This window comes from Anoplophora glabripennis, unplaced genomic scaffold, assembly GCF_000390285.2.
Source record: "Anoplophora glabripennis isolate ALB-LARVAE unplaced genomic scaffold, Agla_2.0 scaffold712, whole genome shotgun sequence".
NCBI lineage: Eukaryota > Metazoa > Arthropoda > Insecta > Coleoptera > Cerambycidae > Anoplophora > Anoplophora glabripennis.
This window is the reverse complement of record NW_019416960.1, coordinates 53,777-71,508: the sequence shown is the minus strand read 5'-3', so window position 1 is coordinate 71,508 and position 17,732 is coordinate 53,777. Positions and strand designations below refer to the sequence as shown.

At 34.5% G+C, this 17,732-nt stretch overlaps 1 protein-coding gene across 1 annotated transcript in view; it reads right to left on the bottom strand.

The window, feature by feature from the left end:
• The window catches only part of LOC108911444 (proto-oncogene tyrosine-protein kinase ROS), an 84,181-nt gene that overhangs the window by 51,405 nt on the left and 15,044 nt on the right, over positions 1-17,732 (bottom strand). The window contains exon 2 of the mRNA XM_018716383.1: positions 13,966-14,025. Coding sequence (XP_018571899.1) covers positions 13,966-14,025 — 60 coding nt within the window. The remainder of the gene's footprint in view (positions 1-13,965; positions 14,026-17,732) is intronic.

Genomic DNA, 17,732 nt, shown 5'->3' with positions numbered 1-17,732 from the left:
AGGTATAGTTTTTCCGATATCAATTGAAGAACCAAGAGGATGACCAAGTTCGGTCGTTGACGCAGCAACTCAGCATTTAAATATTTGAAAAACTTGTTCCCATATTTATTTAGCCATACCCATATACAGGTCTGGTCGATCTAAACGTGGAGGTGGTAGAAATGTATATGTCCAGTTGAAGAATGCGAGCGCTGGCAAACGAAATGCAAATACAGTTGCATTGGGCTACTGGACAATAAATCTCAGCCGTTGACAAGTGGTCGACAAATTGCCCAGCAGTGTAGTACAGCAATGCGGAATTTGGTATGATTCAGGTAATTTTAATTTATTATAGGCACCTTCTATTAATCATTGATATTACAGTTGCGAAAGGGAGACATAATATTATTACAACATGGCATTTTGGAGACCTTTTGAAACGGAAAAAAACGAAATTTACCATCAATTTAATAAAATTGTTTGAGGACATAAATAATTAAAATATGTTGTTGGCCAAATGAAGATATAATAGAAATTTTCTCCACATTATATACAAATTATTATAATTTTTTACCTTTATCAGAAAACCTTTTTAGGGACGCCTATGAAACTTATTAAACTTTATTGTCAGGCGTTTTTTGCATGTTCAACTGACTTCGGAAAGACTATACTAGTATTAGTTTGGACAAGTGGTATACCGACTATACCGTAGTTAGCAATAATCTAGATAATGTAACGAATAAAACGACATAATTTTCCAAGCACGCGCCCACTTAATCAATTTAAACTTAATGTTTGTACTGCCGAGTTGTAGACTGGCGTTTTTTAAGTTTGCGGGTCAGACTAAAACCAACCTCGGGTGACCCGCAGCGCCTTCTTTGATAATGGTGGCTCTCCGTCGCCACTAATGTTTTTGTTTTATTGTTGTTTATAGGCATAATATTTGCCGAATTATCACCAAAAAGACAAAGCGCTGCTTTTGATCCCGGCGATAAATTTTCCCTCCAAAATATTTTCAGGTAACGCTTCTACTGTAACTGTGTCGAACGTTACGACTGCGATAAGAGGGACAGTTTTATGAGGAAATGTTATCTTGTAAAGATAATGTAATTCGCGCTAATTATGGCTATTACATTTTATGTGTTGTGGACAGTAATAAATTTACGCGCCAGGACGAGGAATTGTTTAAAAAAGTTACCATTAGGTCAAGAAGTTACCAGGAACTGTTACATTGTGCATATAAATAACTTATATTGTAAATATAAGTTTTATATTGTTTTCATACTTCATATTGTTATATGTGTTCCACAAAACTGAGTTTATTTTCACAAATCAATCCAGAATTGGCGTATTTTCAGTCTTGTAGGTATAATAAGGATAATGGACTTCTTTTTTCTAATAAAAGACATCGATTTACATTTAGAGAAATTTATTTGTTGCAGATTTTTATAGCACCATTCAAAAACTTTTTCAAGTTAAATTGAAGTTTATACTAGTCGTTAACATCTGTCTCATATATGTACATACAGATCGTCCGTATAGAGAAGGGCGTTGCAATACAAGGTCATGTTATTTATGAACATTAGAAATAACAGTGGTCCAAGGTCCGATCCTTGAAGGCCTCCAGAAGTAGCTCCGACATATATCCATTGAAAATAATATTCCACTTCTTTGCGATAAATGAGAAGTAAAGAAACAAATAAATGAATTTGTTAAAACTATACTTGATAAATGACATCTGCCTGTTCACCACTGAGGTCTAAACTTCTTGTGATATATCGTATCAAACTGTTCAATCAATAGAGATAAAAGCCGTGCTATTTGACGCCATTGTGTAAGATTTTACTTAAAATGTGAACACATACAATAGAATTTTCGCATAATAATAATAGAATCGCATAATAATAGAACGAATCATTTTCAACTTGACTTATATTGATTTCTGAAATTGGACAAATTCGGTCCTTCATATACCTTCCTTCAAGAGAGGTTATATAAAAACATAATGGTTTGACAGGTACTGCCTTACAGTCCTTAAAAAGAAAGGTCGGTAATGGATTTTGGCTTTAACTTTTAACACATAACCGTTTTTAACTTAATGTGTCGACTGAATATTTTTAATTATTTGGATATGTGACTAATGATTTAGAAATAAATAACTTACTAAAACTGCCTTTAGAGAAGTGCGAAGGTTATTTTTAAACAGTTTTATTTAACTTTTCAAATATTGCAGCAAACTTTTTAGCCCACTTTGATCGGACTGATTCGATAGTGATCAATTTTTTTTTAAATGGTAGGTCCAAGATGATCAAAAGAGAAAACTTAATACACTAAAAAGTAGAAGTTGACATTTCCAAAGACTTGAACAATTTGAATAAATTTTGTACTGGTTTGTACTACTACAATTTATTATTCCTCAATTATTAATTTCAAAGGAGAAACAAGTATTGATTATTTTTGACTGTTTATTGAAAAGTATTATTTATACTTCTTATTTACATTAATAAATAGTTCGTATGCGGTTTATTAATTAGATTACACATAGAAAAACGTCTTTATGTAATACTTCTATTCAGAAACTGTTTTTGTTTATTTATATGCATAAAGTTGCGTTTATTCAGCCAATTATCTTTATCTTCAAACTGTTGCTTTATCTTTAAAAGTTAAAAGTACATAAGAGCATTTACAATTTTTTGCTTTTATATTGTTTGAGAGTTTGACTACTGATTACCTGAATCGCATTTGGATCGTGTGCTTAAATTTCTTACTATTTTTACCTGAGCGTGAATATTTTTAGGTTCTGTATGAATGATAACTATTCGCTTTCGCACGCTCTAGGAAAAAGTACTGGAACGAAAGTGATTGGTTTCTCCGGCTAGCCGACGATTTGGGTTGCTTCCTTGGATTTTTCAGTATTATCCTTCAGCATGTTTACGGGGTAGACCCTTATATGGTTTTCGGATTGAACGACGTCCATATTTACCTGCGATATCGAAAGGTGAGTCGCTTGCTGGGCAGCAAGGAGGTGGCCCTGAATCCTCCTTCACCAAACCACAACGAACGTTTGGGGCGAATGACATCGAATATGCCTTCCTCCATGGTAATAACGATATCGTAGATTGCTTCAGGATAATGATCCACGCTATATTTTGGGCCATAAGACGCACTTGCTTTAATTTTATGTCTAATATTCTAGTATCTTTTATTAATCTTTGAGAGCTTTGCTAGGGCACTAAAGTTGTGTTTATTTGAAGCCTCCTTAGAGCGCCTGTCAAGCTTTATAAGCTTGTTGCTCTAATAAATATGGTTTGTATATAACATGTGGCGTAAACAATGTATATAATTTGGATCGTGTACTAACACTGGCCAGGTTCCGAACAATGGTTACTAAAATCAAGGCTGATTGAGAAGACGATTCAGACAAATGTCCTCTCCGGAATTAGCCTATCCATCCTGGTCCACTGGAATAAACGATCGTCAGGTATGTGTTGGTATAGTAGTATTAGTGTTGAGCTTCTCTCCACTTTGGATTTCGTAATATTCTTGAAACTTTTTGTTCCCGAAATCGGAACTAAGACGATTTGCATCATTGCATTGCGTCTCTGGCGACTATTGCGCCAACAGCATCGGCTTCCGATGGTGTCGTCTGCTGCGGGTGGGGTGTTTCCGAACCGACGGACGGCGAAATTTTGGGAAGTGCAGAGAAATTAGTAATTCCGCGCCGTGTCCTCTGCTTCGGTTGGAAGGTGTTTCGGGTCCCATGGGATGTTTCTGCTCTGAACACGAACAGATCTGCGCAGAACGATTTTTGGTGAGTTCGCGGTCCCGACTGGAAAGGTGGGTGAAATTTTGAAATCCGCTTAGGACCTGGAATACGTCAGTTTAATATGCGGTTTAAAGTCTACCAATTGTCACTACTGGCTAAAGTTGGCGTGGCTTCTTCAGTTGGACATTTTTCATTCTCCACAATCTAAAGACTATTTTGTATCGTTTTCTTAGAGCGTGTCTGTTGTAAGCTATATAGGTGACTAATATTCCACAGCTTATTTAATTTCGAAGAAATTATAAGCTCTATTAATATAACAAACTATGTTTTGACGCCATTTCATTGTTAAATAGTAAAGTATAACAATAAGTAATTGACCTTTATTAAAGATGGTACAATTAAGTGCTACATCAAACGTGATCGACGATTTTCGCCTTCCCACGTGATAAATTTTGTGCACATTTTAGCAATTTATTCGAAGCAAAACGATGATGTCACCGTGCAAGGCTATCAACTGAATTGATTAAAGTAAATAGGCAATTCTGGACAGTGTACTTGCTTTATTAAATTTAAACTGCCGCATTGTTCTTGGTTAGTACTTTTATCTGGAGCAATTAAAAAGTAAATACGTTTTATGCCGTAACGAAAACTGAAAATGTTTTCTTATACAGAAATATACCGTGTTCACCTAAATATACTCAGTTCAAATACTTGTTTATGGGAATAACCAATCATGATAACAGGTTATTAACTATTTGTAATTAATGAAAGATACGTCGTAAATACCATTTTTGCACATGGAATATTTGTTGGCAATTTTTTGAAAAGGCCTTCAAATACTACTACGTATCTGACATCAAATGTAATAGCTCAGGCAATAATATTTACAATTACGGAATTTCTCATATCTTTGCGTGGTGTGTGGTCTAGGAAATTGTTTTCGTGCAACATTAGATACGCCAAAAATCTATTCTCTATCAGGTATTGTTGAAATGGTTTATGTTCAATCTGTAATATAGAAAATTTGGCCTAGGTCATGTTAGTTATAACGTCTTTATTAGAAAACAAAATAAAAAGAAAGAACGACAAAAAATATACATGGTGCCAAGTAAGTAGGTAAGATGGATTTAAAATAGGCCGATTTGGGCGTATTCATATATCTGAAATCGCGCCGTTTGGCCTCTAGATGGCTCCAAAGTTCCTGAAAAATTTTGATTATTTTTAGGATTTTGGCTTTTGCTTTCAATTGACAAACTGTTTCTAACTCTTATAATTGCTAGAAAATACGTTGTTGAGGGCATCTCACTGATCGACCTCTATCCACTTCTATTTTTTAGTCCGAAGCTTGGAACTTGGAACCTGGTGTTTAGAGAGTAGGTTGCACTTATGGTTGTCAATTTCGACATCCTCACGATGTCACTTTTCACTGAGGTTTTCTATTGAAGCCTTTTTGCACTAATTTATTTTTGAACATTTTTTTGTGCTTGACACTTTTTCGTGTCCTTTCACTTTCTTTTTGAGTTTTTTGTATCGGCCACAGAACTGTCAGGGCGATTTGGAAACTACAACAACAATAATTTATAACAGTTTGGTGTTGAAAATAAAACTTTTATTTGAAATTATTTATGTACTATGTTAGTTTAGTTATATAATAGAACGGTATAAATTTTAGAAAACCATACAACAAGCACTTGGATCTTGAGTAATAAGTTGCACATGTCCATGGTTGACATTCGATCTACCGTCAAATTCCCATTGCTGATTTTCATATTTTGGGCGTTCTTGGACCGGATGGATTTCTGTCCTTTCTAGGAAGATGTTGGTCCGTCGTCGGAGTGGCTTGGCATTTGGTTTCAGCCACCTAGCTCGTGAAATGATGTACTGGTAGTAAGCGGTTTCTGCGAGTTCCTAGCTGATTTTACAAAAAATTCAATTTATCAGCGTTTTTCTTGGCGATCCGTGCTGATTTTCGGCAGTCGCTCAGTCGCTCTATCACCGTACATCGTGGAGACGGTGGCGCGAGCGAAAACCACCAGGGCTATTTTCTATCCCTTACTCAAAGGTGGAAACACCCTCAGTTTAAGGAATAAGCGAACGCTTATCGAGGTGGTACTTCAACCGCAGCTAACCTTCGCCTCCACGGCGTGGGGTCACGCGGCAAAAAGCCACTTAAAGTCATTACAGGCTGTGGAAAACATAGCCCTCCGCACGGCCACCGACGCGCCCTGGTACGTAAGAAACTCTGACATATTACGAGACTTACAATACACAAACGCTACACAGACAATAAGACAAAACGCGGAGAAACGGTTTGACGTAGCCGCTAGACATGACAATCCCCCCCTCAGGCAAGCCGTTGACTACGTACCCGACGTGACCGACAAACACAAAAGACCTAGACACCAACTTTTTGGGCCTGGGTGACCACCCCAACGACATCCCCCCCCTGCCCGTTAACCTTTTCTGTTTCAGAGACAGCCAGGATCAAGAAACGAAGACAACGACACACACACACACATACACAACCCCCCATACCCTCCTTACCCCTCCCTTCCCGCGCTAGCCGAAGGGCCACCTTAGCAAAGCGCATCCCAGGCTGCATAGCCGCACTACCCTACCCAACCATACCACACATAAACATGACACCACCCCCGGGGTTTACACAGACGAGCCGGCGAAGCAAGAAGAGCACCAGAAGAAAGGGCCCTAGCGGGCGGGGCCCAGCCAGGACAAAAAGAGGTTCCACAGAGCGCCTACACCGGCCGCAATTGCGGTCGGGGTAGACGACGTGTGAGGCCCACCTACGAAGGCTGTCCAGGCCTACACGAGATGAGGCAGGATAAAGAGGGATAATCCCCCTCGATCCCAAATCATTGAGGCCAATTTCTAGCCATGGAATAATGGCGCGTCGCTCTATCAATAGCACTGGGATCTGTGGGCGTCGTTTAATCTAGTTTAATTCATCTATTTAGTTTTGAGCTCCGTGGACACCATAGAAAATATAGTACTAACGTTAGTATTATATTTTCTATGGTGGACACCTCCACGAGTTGGTTGGAAATCGGTCCAAAATTTCGAATTTCGCTGTTGGGTGACAGATTCAATATCCTCGGACATGGGTGCTTTTGAATCTTTCTAGGCATTACGGGAGATTATGGAAACACAGGTGAAATTTGAATGCATTAGAGCTTCTCACATGACATAACAGGGCAGTAATCTTTTAAATATGATATTCAACCTTGTAAACATCCTGTATATTACACATTACTCATTACTACAAATGAACGGTATTACTGTCTACTTGTCGTACTTGTAGTACTTGTCGTTTCGTTTTGGCTAACCCGCTGGGATATATATTTAATCTCGCTCTTAAAACCGGAACTTTTCCTAGCGTGTGGAAGGTGGCAAGTGTTTGTCCAATCCTCAAAGGCGGCGACACTTCTTACATTAATAACTATAGGCCCATTACTTTGTTATGCAATTTTGCGAAGGTCTTCGAGATGTCGTTGTATGTTGTTTCCACTTTTCAGGGGTATCTATCTCTTGAACAACATGGTTTTATAGAAAAAAGATCAACTACCACAAATCTGATGTGTTTCACACAGTTCATATGTAATGTTATTGATCAGCGTGGGCAGGTTTCTCGAAGGCCTTCGATCGCATTGATCACGGCATACTCCTCCATAAACTCGAAGTATACGGGCTTTGTGGCAACTTTTTACAACTGTTTAGCTCATATTTGTCAAATCGTCTTCAGTATGTCACTTACAACGGTTTTAAGTCTAGCCAGTATTCTATTACTTCTGGAGTACCTCAATCTAGGTCCCCTCCTATTTTCCATCTTTGTTAATGATATTACGACTTACATTGACTGTCGCAAACTAGTTTATGCCGACGACTTAAAAATCTTCTCCTCTATCTTAACTGATGATGACTGTCTTCACCTTCAGAGTCTATTGGACAAAATAGTCCTTTGGTGCGATTCAAATAATTTGCATTTAAATATCTCTAAGTGTAAAGTTGTTTCTTTTTCACGTAAACTTAAGCCCATTATAGTCAATTACAAAATTAACTCGGACGTCTTAGAGCGTACAGATACCATAAAAGATTTGGGAATTTATTTCGATAGTAACTTTACCTTTTCAAATCATATTCAATATCTGGTGTCCTCAACACTTAGTACGCTGGGCTTTGTGATTAGACAAGGTCGTGAATTCAGTGATAATGTTGTGTTGTTTTCATTATTTTACGCGTTTATCCGTCCCAAACTGGAATACTGTTCTCCGGCTTGGATTGTTTTTTTATTTTAACCAAGCCAGTTTAATTGATTCGGTGCAAAAGAAGTTTTTGAAATACCTCGCATTTCGCTCCGATGGCGTATATCCTGCTCGTGGATGCGATTATAAAATACTACTAACACGTTTCAAACTCGACTCGTTGCAATACAGAAAGCACTTCCATAGTTTGAAATTTTTACATGCACTAGTAAACAATAAAGTAGACTGTCCCGAGATTCTAAGTCAATTGAATTTTTTAACAGTTAGGTCGGCTTGCCGCTCTCCACTTACTTTTTATACTTCTGCTTCTAATACCAATGTGGGATTGAAGTCTCCTGTTTCTTTTATGTCACGCAATTATAACTTAATCTGTATCTTGTGATATATTCAACTGTAGCTTGCTACATCTGTACACAGCTTTTAGAAGTGTCAACAATTCATGATTGTTAACATAGGTAGTAGTTGCAGCTTTTCTTTTTCTTTCTTCTTATTTTCTTTTTCATTTGTTGTTACACTATCTTATCGGTATGTTTGTTGTATTTATTCTTTACATTTTATTCTGTATGCTCACATGTTAAATAATATATTATATACTTTGTCCTGTAATTGGTGATTCACTGTTGAAGAAATAATTTAAATAAATAAATAAATAAATAAATAAATAATAAATAAATTACTAATTTTACTCCATTTTATGAATTTATTCTATTTTTCTCCATATTTACAGAGCTATTTTCATACCTTTAAATTTGGTTTTAATATATACAATAATACACATATCTACCATTGATACCCTCAAATACAAAAAAATGAGATCTAAAAAATACCAGAAATATATATTTTTTATTTTTTCTTTTTGCTCCTGATGTGACTTTATTTTCTTTTCATTACGAGTATAAAGTTGGTTATGTTATGCAAAAAATTTAAACATTCTAACAGAATCAAATATTTCAGCGAATTTCTTAATTTGAAGCGTGCGTTGTACCTAGTTCCATTTATTTGCTTGCCAATGGGTCGGGCGTTCATTAAATAACAAGATGCGAATATCTTATAGTTGAAGGTAACCAAAATAAAATTAAATATAGAAGAAAATAATGAGTATATTTTCTCGTAACATTACTTGTATCTACTAAGATGTATGTAAGTGAAAGTGGGTGCAAATAATTATTCTACATAGAAAATATTTTCGTATGAATGTATGTATGTACGTAACATACTTCTTCAAGGAAAAACTAAACTTTTGACTACACTGCTTTTAAATTTGTGGAGAAAAGCAAATTTTTATTTTCATATTTAATGATATTAGTTGATGGCTTTATCTTTATAGCCTGCCATCTATCGTTGACATATTTATTAACATTTATTGGTGTTCGTTCCCGTTTATATCAGTGGAGTCCTCCTGACTAGAGGTTGGGCCTGTTTTAAAATAATTCCCTTAATTCAGCCATAAGCGGAAAACGACAGTTTTTGCAGGGACAAATTTCAGTATTTGTTAATTCAATCTCTTCCAACCTCTTTGAGGTTAACCAACTTTTTATTATTCACTCTGCTCTGTTACACAAACATCGTATTTTCTTTAGTATTTACGATATAAGGCAAACATTCTGAAGCTATAAATACATATATTGTTTATTAACATGAATTTCAATGCTCTCACTCATAACAACAAGTAATTTACATCTTTTAATTAAACGTTTTGATGTTGAAACTTTTAAATTGGGGCAAAACAACTTATTGGTCTTGGAACGATGTATTACTATATTTGGCAAAGTTTCATAAAGCAGTTTATTCGACATTTTACGGTGTAACTAATTATTTTTTTAACATTATTTAAAATAACGAATTTTGGAAAAAATAGCAAGGCAGATTTGAATCTATTTTTACGTAATTAGTAATTTTAAACGTAAAAGCTTTATTGCAAGGACCTTTTTATTTGAAGTGAAAAATAAAATGATCTGTAGATTCCAAAAAAATTATAGCAGTATTTTTTTGTTAAATGCTTGTCGAAAATATTAACGAAATGGCGGTGATTTTGCGAGTTTGTCAACTTTTAAAAATGATTAATCAGTTGCAAAAAAAGGATGGTAGAAGGATAAGTTATAAAATATGAAGGGTGTACCAAAATACTTTCTTATATATAATAATTCATAATATCGTCACTTTTGAGATAATGGTTTTAAAGTTTAAAACAAGTGTATTATATTTCGAAATATCTTCGGAATAAATGAAGACACTGTAACGAAATCTTGTGTGTACAATTTGAGGATAAAATGACATTAAATGTGAAAATATTAAGTCTCAGTCGAAACCAGCAGCTCACATAGGGTATTTTTGCCAAAAAGTGAAGGGGGTCTTCTATATAAACTTATTTCGAAAACGTCTTCCCTTGAAGGGATATGTTAAAATTCAGTTTTTATTTTATTTCTCACAGTTAGAGAAATATAAAATAATGCAATTTGGGACGCTACCTTATCTTATCAAAGTATTTCCTACACCGATATTTTTAATCATCTCGAAAGGGATTGAAAATTGCAATCCTCAATAGTTTTTTCATTGTATATTTTTTATAAAGTTATAAATTTGCAATTTAAAATAAGTAGGTGTTGTTTTAGATTGATGAGAACTTACCTATTTCACCATCTTTTTTTTTAATACACTGATAATACATTGCTGTCAATAATTGTCATTGTGCTTTTCTCAAGTCGTTTAATGCAATAGATGTTTTACCTACAACTTACTGTCTCTGAAATGGAAAACTACACAAATATTGAAATGGGCGATAAGGCGCCTTTTTTGTGTTATTCCGTGTCATACGATGTTTAGTTTTTTACATCAGTGTCTTACTGAAACCAGGAGTTTAAAAAAACTGGCTGAAAATTAGCACGCTCAGTTAAAATGGAAGAATAGGTGCTTAACGAAATTGAGGATAGACCTAAAACAAGTATTAATTAGAATTATTATTTAAGTAACTTTACAAAAAGCTTTCGAACTCCCATCTCTATATCTCAAGACACTTCGATTTCAAAAATGATAAAATCATATCAGAAGAGTAACATGTTACTCGTAAGCATATTCAGAAAACATTAACATCGTATCGATTATTGCGCTCCCTACAATCGATGATTAAAGTTAAAAATAATTAATTTAGTATAAGACACATGATGATCTTCTCTTTAAAATTTCTGTACACTCGTAATATTTATTAAGTCAGTTATGGTAAATTAAAACATTTATTATTTCTACAAAAACGTTTTGCGGTTTTAACCACTAATTCGGAGGAAATTTGAATGAGAATTTATTATCTTTTTGTACACAACTTTTGCTGCGTATTTACGTATCAACTGTTTTTGCAGAATATCTCATGAATATGTAATTGTTGACATTCGAAAACTGTTATACGTGTTTCAATATTGGCCTTTTCTTAAAGTATGTATGTTATTCCCATTTACCTACTTACTGTGTTAGATTTTATATACAGGATGACCCAATTAAAACAGTCCACCTGAAATTTTTTCAATGCGACAGGTTTTTTCGGAAAACCCCAAAACAGGTCGATTTCTTTCTTTCAAGGGGGACATATTTTGATCATAAAGTCATGGATGTAGGGTCATCCCCCTAAATGGGGCAGCAACCCCCTTCAAAAATCTTAAATGGCACGGGGGTTAAGTGGCACACCATTTTACAGGTATTTCAATAATCTTTACAAAGTTGTTTTGTTCTGCCTTAAAATTGATGTAATCCCGGGTACCATTTAAGTTTTCAGTGTTTAGTTCAAATGTTCAAATGTTTTATCTATCATAATTATCATAAACACGACCAATAACTTGTTAATAATTTAATAACTACCAGCAATGTTTCAAATACATTAGTAATTTCCTGATTACAAGTTGTTGACATTTCTAGTGCTTTTATACAGGATGTTCAGTAAAGAATACTGTAATAGTTGTCTTGGGTCAAAATAAACCGATTTAGACAGTACAATTTTGTTTCCTTAAAAAATTACGTCTCATTAGAGACTTTTTTCGTTTTTTAATAACTTTGTAACTTTTAAAGATTTTCCAATAAAATTTAATATAGGGAAGTTTTTTAAGGTAGCTTAGTATGAGTATGAATATGAATTCATTTTTTACCTAAAACAGAAATCGCTAGGAATACTTTAAAAAATATTTAATTAAGTTACAAAGCAGCAAAAAAAACAACATTTTTTTAGATTAATGGCATTTTAACTACATGCAACTAATAGCTTTTTTACAAGTTTTTATTTAACTTCACATGTTTGTGTGTATATATGTTTAGTTCAAATTTTGCAAGCCAAATTTGAACCACTTCCTCTAAACAATACACTAATATGAATTTTATTTAACTTCACAAGTATGTATGTTTAGTTCAAATCTTGCAAGCCAACTTTGAACTGTACTATCACAGGGTGTAACCTAAGTACGTTAAAATATTTAAGTGGAGTATTCCTGAGTTAATTCTAAGAAAAAAGTTTATATAAACCTTTGTACGGAAACGCTTCTTTTCTGAGATACAGGGCGTTGAAATTAAAATTTTATTTTCGATTTTCTTAAGTAACTTTTACGAAAGATGAAATTTTTCGCACAAAATTTGGTAACCGGGGTTTTTTTTTGAGGTGAAAAATCAAAATTTAGTATTAATTTTTGTGCAGCACTTAGAGGGCATTACGTACGCTATCATCATTAATTTTAATTTACCATAACTTTTTCAACAGAAGACTTCTGCTGCATAAACCATATTCCTACACCTTTTTTAAGCAAAAAAGGAACACTTCCTTAACAACTCTAGAAGCCACCGTTTTCGAGAAAGCAAATTTCTTCTTCTTCTTCTTAGAATTATCTTAGGAATACCCCAGTTAAATATTTTAACGTACTTAGGTTACACCTTGTATAATCAGTATGTTCATGTTGCTATAATTAATTTAAATTTAAAATTTAAAGGTAATTTACCCCTTAAAATAAAAATTCCAATTAGGAATAAACCTGGCGACAAGCTTTTAAATCGTATAAGAACATACTGATTATAAATAGTACGTGTCTATTTATCATATTTTTGCTGATGACACTTCTATAGAGCAGCCATATACAACCCTTTTGTAGGTTTGGAGTTTACAAAACATTATGGGTATTATCAACTCTGGTTTATTTTTTCTTTTTATTGCATTTTAATAAAAGCTTGTTTTTAAAATAATTTTTTTACTTATCATTTATTTAAAGTAAATATAGTTGTTTACAAATTTAGGTTAAAGCGGGTATTTAGTATTTTTGCGTTTCTATTTAATTATTATCACATTTTTCCGCCTAAATTCATTCATTTTTTCTTCATTGTCGCACTCAGTATTACAGAGTACAGTGCTTGAACCAAAACAAAGGTTTTAAGATATGAAACTTTCTACAATAGTGGTGTTTCAAAAGATAATCTTTTCCTCGGAAAAAAGCCACCCATAACCTCCACTATAACAAATTTTATTAAAAAATCTTTAAAAATGACGGAGTTATTCTGAATAAATAAATAATTTTTTTTTTGGGATGGCCTGTAACTCTTCAGTGAAACCTCATATTCTTTATTAGGCACCTTCTATAGTAACAGTTAAAACTGTCTTACCATAATACTGTTTGTGAGTGATACATTTTATCTTGTATTATTATTGATTGGCTCATCTCTGGCTATTTCTACCTGCCACACCTATTTCATCGTAATGTTCATTGTATCATAATGTTCATTTGAAAAAATCGTGACACCGAAGACTTGTGCAAACCGGAAGCGGATCTCTGGTCAGTGATTTAGATGAATGCAATGTAATATGTCACATAAAAGTCAGTCGAACCCATACAGGATTCATCTCGAATTTTCAAGTAATTTAAAGCACAAATGGGGTTACGAGGCGTCCTGTGTTATAAAGGGAAATAATTATATTGATCCTACCTGAGCTATGTTGCATTTGTAGTCGCAGGCGTAGTCGTAATGGCCTATGTCCGTCCGATTCTGAAACAACATAAAGGAAATTAAAAAATATTCTGTTTTGTCACACTGTACTTAAGATTCTGTTAATCGCTTCTCAATTTAATTTTTGTTTCTCCCGTTTTCAAAACATTGAAAAAACAGTCTTGTCCTTTATAAAGGTTTTTTTTGTTAGCCTTAGAAGGAAGTTTCTACATTGATACACAATTCTATAATTTTTTGCTTTTATTTTAGCAATGACATCAACAACAAGTCAGAACCAAAAACCTACTCAAGGTATTTTACGGAAAATAGCGGTTATAGTTTTTTTTTCAAACCTGACACTCCACGAAAACCTATTCCCTAATACCCATTTCTATCCAGTTCAAATTATTTTAGGGTTCATTTTGAATTGCTTTTAGTTGATTGCTAGATACTCGTTCGCTAGTTAACAAGAGGGTTCTTTCCCACATAATTTAACACATATTAAAAAATAATTGTTAGACTTAAAACCGTCTTCTAGAAAGATGATCGCTGTCACGATGACCAACGTGACTAATTATTTAAGTACGTGTTAACGTAATAATCACATGTATAATGTTTAATAAAACAAATTAAATTACAGTCTACAATTATTGTAGAAATAAATTTCCGGAAATTGTCGTTAGGTCTTAATTTCCAGGAGAGAGGAATTACAAGTACTGATCATAATCGTTTAGTTGATAAAGTTAATTATGATATTAGTGAATCAAGTTGCTCGTCAGACGTGTTACCATATGGGGGCGGAAAATTCTTGGAAAGTTGACATAATGTTAACGAGTCTCAAATTGATTTTAGAATTGCTTAACTTTGTGACCTATGATTTTTTTTTTCAATTCTTAATTGTATGAGAAACGGTTGAATTACAAAAAAAAGTTTGGTTTTTATTCCTTGAAAAAAAATCGTTTGTATAGTCTTTCCGATATCAATTGAAGAACCAAGAGGATGACAGTATGTACCAGGTTCGGTCGTTGACGCATTGAAATATTTAAAAAACTTGTTCCCATATTTATTTAGCCATACTCATATACAGGTCTGGTCGAACTAAATGTGCAGGTGGTAGAAATGTATACGCTCAGTTGAAGAATTAGCGTGCGGGCAAACAGCAATACGCACTGTTGCTCTGGTCGACTGCGTCATAAATTTCAGTTGTCGACAAGTCGCTTGGCAGTGCAGTGCAGCAATGAATGGAATGGAATTTGGTGTGATTCAGGTAATTCTATCAATCATTCATATTACAATTGCGAAAGGCAGAAATAAGAGGGATATTTGGTTTACTAATATTATTACAACATGGCATTTTGGAGACCTCTTGAAATGGAACAAAACGAAATTTACCATTAATGTAATAAAATTGTTTGAGGATATAAATAATTAAAATATGTTGTTGGTTAAATCAACATATAATAGAAATTTTTTACACATTATATAAAAATTATTATAATTTTTAACCTTTGGCAGAAAACTTTTTTAGGGGCGCCTATGAAACTCATTAAATTTGATTTCTCGGTTTTTTTATACATGTTTAACTGACTTCGGAAAGACTATACAAATGTGGTGTTCCTAAAACTTTAGGTGGGGGTAGTACATAATTAAAAGTTCTAATAAATTCAACCTCGTTAAAGTAGCTTGTATTATAAAGAGCGTTCAAATAAAAACGTGGTCGAAGTTGGCTCTGACACATTGGACGTAGGGAGTAGCTTATAGCGACCAACTTAACCTCATTTCTCAACGAGCTGTATAGTAGCTGTCAGTTTCGATAACTTTAATGACTATATAACTTTATTTTAAAGAATAATCGTGATAACAATAACAAACAATTAAAGCAGCTGCGGAAAGTGTCCCCCTCCTTGTTATAACAATAAATTAAAGCAGTTGCTGAAAGTGTCCCCCTCCTTGTTCCAAGCACTTTTCACACCCGTTCCTGAAAGAATTAAAGAAATTTTCTAAGATGCTCGGGGTATTGTTAATTTCACGAATCTTGTCTATAAGTCGAGCCTGCAGATGGTTTAAATCAGGAATAGGCAGTTCAAAAATAGTGTTTTTAAGGTAAGGCCACAAAAAGAAATCACACGGCGTAATATCACATGACCTCGGTGGAAATTCATGTTCAGCATTGAGACTTATTAGCCGATTTTGGAAAATTTCCCTCAACATATTCATCGTCTCGCTTGCCGTATGTGCCCTTGCGCCATCTTGTTGAAAGTAAAAGTTTGTAATTTCGTTTTCTTCCAGCTGGTTAACAAAAGGAGCGATAATTTCTTCTCTATACCTTTGCGCAGTAAGAGTACCATTAAAAAAAATAGGTCCATAAATCCTCCTTCGATTGAGAGCACACCAAACTCCAATTTTTTGAGCGTGTAGAGGGCCCTCGACAAAAAAGTTATTTGGTTTTTCAGAAGACCACATTCTCATATTCTGTGAGTTTACGTAACCACTTAAATGAAACCAGGCTTCATCAGAAAAAAAGGTGATATTATGAAGTTCACCGTAGTTGTTTAAAAACCATTCACAAAATACAGCCCGTCGCGGAAAATCAACTTCATGAAGTTCTTGCTGACAAGTTAAACGATAGGAGAACAAACGCAAATCTTTTTTTAACACTGTGTGGCAGGTACCGACTGATATTCCCACCATTTGTGATAAAACACATACAAAAGTTCTTGGCGCATTTTCCATTATTTGTTGGACATTTTCTTTTAATTCTTCAGTCCGCTTTTTAGATCGGCCGCTTCCTTCTTTTCTTGTTACACTGCCCGTTTCACGAAAAACATTAACACAACGCTGAGCTGCACTTTGAAAAATTTTGTACTTAACAACCCCGGGAAATTGATTTTGAAATTCTATGAAACATTCCTCAATAGAATACTTCCATATTCCATCAATCTTGCGTCCATTTCTAAAGTAGGACTCTATAATAAACACTTTTTGTTCTTGAGAAAACACCATTTTAAGCGTTTTTTAAAACGAAATATTCAAATTGATAGCGGCGATATAGCGCTTTGACAGATGACGTTTAAGTTCATTTGCTATACGCTACGCCCTACGTCCAAATTTTCAGAACCAACTTGACCACGTTTTTATTTGAACGCTCGTTATAACTCTTTTTTGGAAAAAGAAAACAATGAAATTTTCAGGGAGTGCTCAGTTTAATAGGCCGATAAATAGTAAGAATTTGAATAAAATCGGGAGTGTGGAAGGATGTTTTTTATTCACCCTATATCCTATTTTTTATTGCAATTTTTTCAGTGCTAGCGTTCATAGCGTTTTGTGCGAGCATAACATAGCGTTTTGTGCGAGCATAACATAGCGAATATCATAAGATTTTTAGAAAACTGTGATCGGATTAATGCGAATATTAGGATCAGTGCCGTTCGGAAACCAAATCGTTTAAATTTAAAAATCGTTCGGATTTTAATCATACAGGTATATCTGACACAATAGTGGGATAAATGAATATGTCGTGGAATGTCGTTTAGAGGAACCTTTGGATTTTGATTGGCCGCAGAGTTTTCGGGCGTTAACGCATCGGGCTGAGCCGCGCCAGCCCCGTAGCTCTCTTGGGCATCGACTGTGTCCTCTGGGACTCATCTTTGCGACTTGGTTAGCTCCGTTTTTACATGCGGTGCTGGGATCTTATTCATCTGCTCGCCTATAAGGTGATTTCCATTTTGGCTTTTAGTTTAGTTTTGTAGGTTTCAACTGACCCTTTG